The 7,160-nt window shown below is 42.4% G+C and overlaps 1 protein-coding gene across 8 annotated transcripts in view; it reads right to left on the bottom strand.

Annotated features, from left to right (window-relative positions):
- brsk2a (BR serine/threonine kinase 2a) overlaps positions 1 to 6,089 on the bottom strand; it is a 174,195-nt gene extending 168,106 nt beyond the window's left edge. For 5 of the 8 annotated variants that reach the window (XM_020623264.1, XM_020623267.1, XM_020623271.1 and 2 more), the window contains exons 1-3: positions 5,888 to 6,089; positions 5,674 to 5,774; positions 5,497 to 5,572 (exon numbers count right to left, since the gene is read on the bottom strand). In XM_020623264.1, the coding sequence (XP_020478920.1) occupies positions 5,497 to 5,572; positions 5,674 to 5,730 (133 nt within the window). In that variant the 5' untranslated portion in view covers positions 5,731 to 5,774; positions 5,888 to 6,089. The other 3 variants (XM_020623266.1, XM_020623270.1, XM_020623265.1) reach the window with 2 other exon arrangements.
- Positions 6,090 to 7,160: the final 1,071 nt, after the last annotated feature.

The following is a 7,160-nucleotide window of genomic DNA, read 5'->3' as shown; positions in this document are numbered from 1 at the left end:
CCCTGCTGCCCCGGAACTCTGGCACCCTAAAATTCCAAATAGCATAACACAAAACAGAAACTCAGCAGATCTGGGGACCTCAGCAATGCAGAGGAAGAGATGGTCGAAGTGAAGGAATGGGCCTGTGTTTGTATATATGAGCCTGTAGTGTGTAATAGTATAAGTGAGGAAAAAAATGAACCATAGCACCATGTGATCATAACCCGATTCTCCATGCTATATAACATGGCAGTGGAAGCGATGAGTTAGGATGAAAATCCAATAGGATGTGATGGGGCCTGACCAAAAAAAAACACACATAAATACACACACTCATTCATGATTGCCCACAGAGACTATTCCAGCAATCCTTCACTTATTTACTGACCTCCCATTTAAAGATTGAGCCCCCTTTCTCCTCCGGAGGTCAGCAATAGAGAAATGAAATCAGGGAGGAGGGGAGGATAATGAAGAGAATGATCAATACTTTGCCTTAATTAATAACCTCCAGTGCAGTCAGAACATTCAAGACTGCTTTGTGTTCTCTCAGTTCAAGGTTTTTATTCCCTTTTTTGCTCCTCCTCCTCCTCCTCGCCTTCATGCCACCCCCACCCCCACCTGACCCCAGTTCTCCACCCCTTTCCTCGTCATTAATCTCTGAAAATTGTTGGCTACATTCATTCCTCCCAATCGATGCAATTCCACTGAGGTCTTGTCTGATTTACCACATGGCTGAATCCCCGTATGAATCTTGACTTTTTTTTGTACAGAGAGGGACAGAAAGGAGAAGTGCTCTAAATGACAAAGACTATCACCATTATAGAACCTCAGCCAAAGTCAGAGACAGTGAAAAGACTACAGGCCAAGTCTGACTAAATTCAAATTGCTTAAGGCATAGTTTCTGTGCATGTGCCCATAGCGGTGCCTAGAAATGATTTCAACTGATGCAACGGTGCCTATAGGCACATACTGTAGTATACAGATGGGTGTCAAGGTAAAGGAAAAACTAACAAAGTGAACATACAATACACTTTTTAGTAAAGTGTCTCCAGAACAGCTTCACTGCTCCTCTGTTAAAGAGAAAACATTCTTCAAAACATATTCCCTCATTGTGTTCAGCACACTTTTCCATTAGCCTTTCACTAACCTAGGGCTGTAACCATTATTCGATTGACTGATAGAAAATTACCTGCCAACCACTTTGAAGCAGAAATTGGCAATATTTTCTAGTTGCACCTTCTTTAATATGAGGAATTGGTGCTTTTCTTCCTCATACATTATAATAAACTTAATATCTTTGGATTTGTTATTTGGACAAAACAAGACATTTGAAGAATACCTTTGAAGCTGCAAAGTCAAAATTGGCTTGTTCCTGCAGTTTGTGATATACTATGAATAACACAAAACTAATTCTCAAGAAAATAATCAGCAGATTATTAACCTTTCCACTACAAGTGACACATGCATTGTTTCATTAAAATCACACACACCAGCTTCTTGCCATTCAAGACACATTTCAGGGCTGAGGGAGCAGGGCTTTGGCTTCAGCCAGACAATCAAACAGCTGAGACAATGCAGGCTTTGCTGCCTGCTCCTCAGCTCTGATCCAGCTTGCTAACACAGGGTGCTACCCGGCACAGCACAGCCATTAGGTCAGGACTTCTCCAACATGGCCTGCTGAAACACAGGTCTGTTATAGCAGGCTTTCATTTATTTCACACACTGGCCAATTTTAGGTCAAAGCAGCTTCTTCTGGGTAAAATCCTGAGAACACAGTGAAGATAGACACCCGTGAGCTAAACATTGATTTCAATATTATTTGAAAGGCTACATCCTGGTCACTCACAGTTTGAGCATGTGTGCCTCTCACAAGCAACAGATGCATTTGCTTTGTGTGGATAATGCCAAGTGGTTTCTCATTAACAGCATCAACTGAGCATTCCCTCCCAACTTGTCTTCATCAGGAATATCATGTGCTGTGAAACAGTATGGATCTCTTCCAGACGACAGGAAATCTTTGAGAGTACCAACTGATCTGAATCACCCATCCCTGGCTCACCAGCTATCAATCAATGCTGAGTTAACGGTTCTACGTTTCAGTGCAATGTACCAAACACCCAGAACAGCCTGCTTAATCAGCGCATGTGTAAATAAATGGAAAGAAAGACAAATGAGAGCTAAACAACTCTCTCATACACAAATACAACCTCATGTTGCAATAGAGAAACCCATGCTAAGAGTTAGAAACTGACCAGTGACCTTGATGATATGGAAACATGATATGGATTTTGTCTGGTGAGTCTGGTGAACCCAGAACAAGAATTCTCTGACCAAAACGGGTAGTAAGACAACATCACAGGCAGTGTTTTGTCAGATGAACAGTCAATATGGGAGCCCCTAAAGCAGGGATGTTTTTGCTCTCTAAACATCAATCAGAGAATCAAGGAGCCTAAACATCAACCTCTAACTCTTAGCCTGTCAATATCCAAGTCTTGCAAAAAAAAAAGCAGAGACTTTTCCTGGATTAACTGGCAGTGTTTTCCAGACAATAGGCCTCTATTACACTAATCAACAGCCTTCAGGAAAAGTACGGTGGTGTTTTATGACGCATTAGTGGAACAGAGTGTTGATTCAGCCTGTCTTAAGTCACTGCACTGGCAAAAACACAAATTCACAATCTTCGGCTTTGTCAAGCAAAGCTTCAAGATTCTGAAAAACAAGAAGGCTGTTACTCCAAACCCTGCTGTGGTGGAGACATTCAAATGGAGGTCTGAATTATAATCATTGTTTGATCAGTTATCAAGTTACTACTGCATAGCAGCAACACATGGGACCAATTCATAGAAAGAGAGTCTGAAAGGCAATTTCACTGTGTGGAAGAGTTTTGAGGAAAAAGCTAAGACTCAGGTGTTGACACATATGGAGTACAGGACCTATATGAACCACTCAAGCACAATAACTCTGCCTTTGTGTTGGAAAATGGCCTCTATGCTTCTGTGGCTTCAGACCTAGTCAGTAACCAGCCATGCAAACACTTTATATCTGTAGCCCCCAGGGATTGCACACATGGTCTAACTGGAGAGAAACCAATCAAACTTAAAGAAAACAAGTAAAGAAAGATAAGGGGTGACAAAGACAAAGTCTGGAGTACATTGTACAAATGATTTGTCAATTTGTTCCGACTAGAGAAAAAAAAAAAGACCCTACATCCCACTGTTTATACTCTACATGGTGCCAGTGCTAAACAAATTAATTTGAACAGTAAAATGGAGGTGCTAAGTTTCTATGCTAGAGTGAACCAACCCAGTGCTACCTCTGCGCCGGTTTAGATCAGAAGCCAAACCAGAACCACTGTGGCAGCCATGTGTGCGTATGTGAGTGTCAGGACAAGGTCTAATCACTTAATGAACATGAAGCACCACCACTCCTCTGAGCAGGACAGCCAGATCAACCAGAGGCCTTCCGCTTTCTCCCCTCTACTAATACCAACCAAAAGTAGCCTGAGAAAGCTCACGGGGGATTTAGCCGTTTGGATGGTCCCAGCTGCCACTCATGATCGAGCTCGACCCATTGTGGGCTCACATGTTGCCAGGCCAACCCGTTCCATAGGGCCTGGGAAAGAGATCTGAGAGATTAACAAATGGTTAAGGGGCAAATGGGATATAATGCGCTGTCATTAATCCGAATAGGTTTGGCGACGGGCTAACTACAGAGACACCAGTGACCAAATGAAGTTTCTAACACGGAACACACACATAACGCTGGGCCCTGTTATTGCTGTATATTTGAAACACAAAAATGTAATTGAAAACCCAGACCGAAAGCATTCAAAATTAATGGGTGATTTAATTACAAATGTCTGTCCATTTGAAATACACAGAGAATCCAAATCAAAAGTCAAAATAGCCTGACATATGAGGACCAAGAAAGTCTGACACAAACTGTGATGCACATTGACCTGGAGCTCATGGACATATGTTTTCTGTGGGTCTGACTTGGATTTAGAAAAAAATAAAACACACCCAACTCTGCCTCAGCACTCACGTGAACACATCCTGAGCTGTGGATAATCTCAGAGACACCATGTCATTAAACGTCTGTGCACAGAAGACCATGTGCCAGCTCTATACCAGCATAAACAGCCATTAGACACTCCTGAAAGCTATCTGACAGAAAGCTGAGTCTGGCAGTAAGCGAGAGATCCTCCGGTAAACACAAATGATTAAATATGTGCTGCAGGGAAATGTTTTTAATACTGCATTTGTGATGAAAAACCAGCAGGTACATAGCATACCTACTACATTAACTTTAATTGTTAGATCATACTCCAGTCATCACACTGCAGACCTGGTAAACTGAACCTATGGATGCAAAATGTTTGGGAACTGAACTCTGGTGGGAAACATGTACTTCAATGTGCTTCACAGTAAATCAGTGCACATGCACTGACATCATGGAAAGGCAAAGTGACAAACTCTTTTAACAAACATTGAGGACTAGCCAGGTGAGTCAAGTAACCAGGAGATGTTTTCAAGATAGCATGCTGAGAGAACACACAAACATTTACACGCACACAGGACTGCTCAGCGTGACCAGCTGGAGCAGGTAGGGGAAGTAATGCCTATTGTAGCCGTTTTAGACACCAGATGGGAGGAAAATCTCTCAGCAGAGAAGAGGAGAGAGGGGAAAAGAGTCCAACTCTCTCTCTTTTAAAGGGTGGTGATCTTACTGAGCGTGCTGCATCATTCCTGCCATCTCTGCCTACACAGGGCTGTGCCTGCCTCTCCTTCACATGGCTCCACTTGCTGCATGTAGCCTTCTTGACCATAGAGGATTCTTCCTCCACAGTTTTCCCAGCTGACAACAGCATTGAAATACTCTATTAGTACTCCTATACAAACAACATACATGCATAACCTACACAGCATGGCACAGAAATGAAGCCTTCTTCTACAATAAATTGTTCAAGAGCTATGCAACTTTAACAAACTGCAGCGTCACTGCTGTGTATGCTGAGATAAAGCATGTGCTCCTCACTCAGGGTAGCCCAGTTATATCCCCTGGGGTATGTGAATATAGACCAGTGTGGCTCCAGCTCTGTGAGCAGCTCATGGAGTAATCTGTCAAGGTGGGACCTTGTGCTCCACATCGGTGGAAACCCATGTATTGCAATCAGAGCCTGTGGGAGAAACGCCTTTCACCCTCCCAGCCTGCCTGCGGACTAAGAACAGATCAATGTATCTGGCAAATCAGGATTAACGGCGTAGTGTTCCAATCACAGGACACGGGCGGGCGCCCGCGCGCGCCCACGCACACCCCAACAGGAAAGACAGGACACAAAAAGTTCATTTTCGTAACCCAGCACACAGCCAGCATTTTGGCTTCTCCATGCTGCTCTGCTCCTGGATACGTGCACACACACCCAGTCAAACGCCGACGCACAGCCAACAAACCAACGTAACATCATCTAAATGCCTCCCTCGTCCCACTGTGTGATTAGTGATTATGTCAGCTCACCTGCGAAATGACGACCCCAACATTTCCTCACATGGTTGGGCAGGTGTTTGTAACTAAGCGGCCAGTTACGTATCACCTGCAGACAACCAGCCGGCCAAATTTCAACTCACCGCGGAACGACCCGAAAATAAATTGTGCAATTAAAGGGAATGCAATAACAAAGATGTCCCAACTAACCTGTCTGTCCTTTCCCGAGTGTCTTCTCCAAACGATAAGGTCCCACGTAATTGGCATGTTGCGCACCGCTGTTGTCTTTCCCGGACGACGACATGTCGAAGCTGCGTGAAAATTAAACACTTTATAATAATAAATAAAAAAAAAACGTAGACAATTAAACACTCCGCTCTGGAGGTCCAAACCACGACTGTTTTTTTTTTAATTACTCCACAACCTCTTCACTTCTTCTTCTTCTTCCTCTATCGCTTTCCGTCTCTTTTTCCCTGCCTCACTCGCTCTTTGAGGAGGTGAGGCTCTCTCTTTCTCTCCGCTTTTCTCTTATCGCTGCAGACGAGCTGCAAGTGCTTTGAATATCATTGTCGAAGGAAGCTGCGCTGCCGCTGTGCGTCTGTGGAAGGTGCTGCGGAGCCGTCAGGGATGATTGACAGCGGAGGAAACCAATCATAGAAGCGAACACGCTTTATGTTGCCGCCCGCTTCTTGTTGCTCGAACTGCTTTACTTTTGCCAGAGACTGTAATCATGACAGTTAAAGCCCACATACACATATATAATCAATATATAATCAATGGAAGATCTTTTTGAAAATATAAATAGTTTTGTTGTCAGTTTCTCACCACTTCAGGGTCAGCCACTATTAAGATGTTGACTCCTGATGTGTTTTAAGACATATGAAAATAGCTTTGCAAATATTGTTCATTTCAAACTGTTTAATGGACACCGAGTCTCCTACTTCACTGAAAAGTCCACTCTCAGTGTATGTGTTTCCAGTGTCTACATAAGTTGAATATTGCACCATTGTTGCCTCAACTAGTTGAGATCTCACAAAGTCTTGCTTGTGCATTCATCCTTTTAGATGCAAATTTGTTTGAGAATATATATAATGTGAGCTCAGTATGAAACAGGTTAAGAAAAACTCTTTAATGTATATTTTGACACAGGTTTCCCTGTACTTAAGCAGCGTAAATTTCCTACCAAACTTGCAGTTTATTGACAGTGTTGGGGAAACTACTTTAAAAATGAAACTTTGCAATCTATCAGTTGTTTAACTGGAAGACATTAAACTACAGCAAAGCTGCTCTAGAGGGAAATGTAGTCTGGTATACTAAAGTTACTTAAAAAGAGTAGTTCAAAATATTTTGTAAAGAACAATAAAACTGACAATGTAGATATGATACAAAACTATAATATAATAATGTGTTACTTGTCAGTATTGCAACATCTGACTTAACAACAGTCTTGAACCTCCACCTTTTAGACTATATGAACAGCTTGAACACTGGTCTAAATGGGCTTAACTTTTACAATTACTTCTCAGAGCAGAATCTCTTGTTTATAAGACGCATGAGGAATCTCTCAAAGTTCTTATTCAAGAGACAGTTAAGGTAGAGAAGCAATGGTAAACTAAAAATAAAAAGCCATTCCTTTCCTTTTATGAACCAAAATCATTTGTAGTTGCAGTAGTTAACTATGCACAAAATGGCAAAAA

The sequence above is a fragment of the Monopterus albus genome, unplaced genomic scaffold (assembly GCF_001952655.1).
Source record: "Monopterus albus unplaced genomic scaffold, M_albus_1.0 scaffold295.1, whole genome shotgun sequence".
NCBI lineage: Eukaryota > Metazoa > Chordata > Actinopteri > Synbranchiformes > Synbranchidae > Monopterus > Monopterus albus.
The sequence above is the reverse complement of the archived record's forward strand: the minus strand, read 5'-3'. Positions and strand labels throughout refer to the sequence as shown.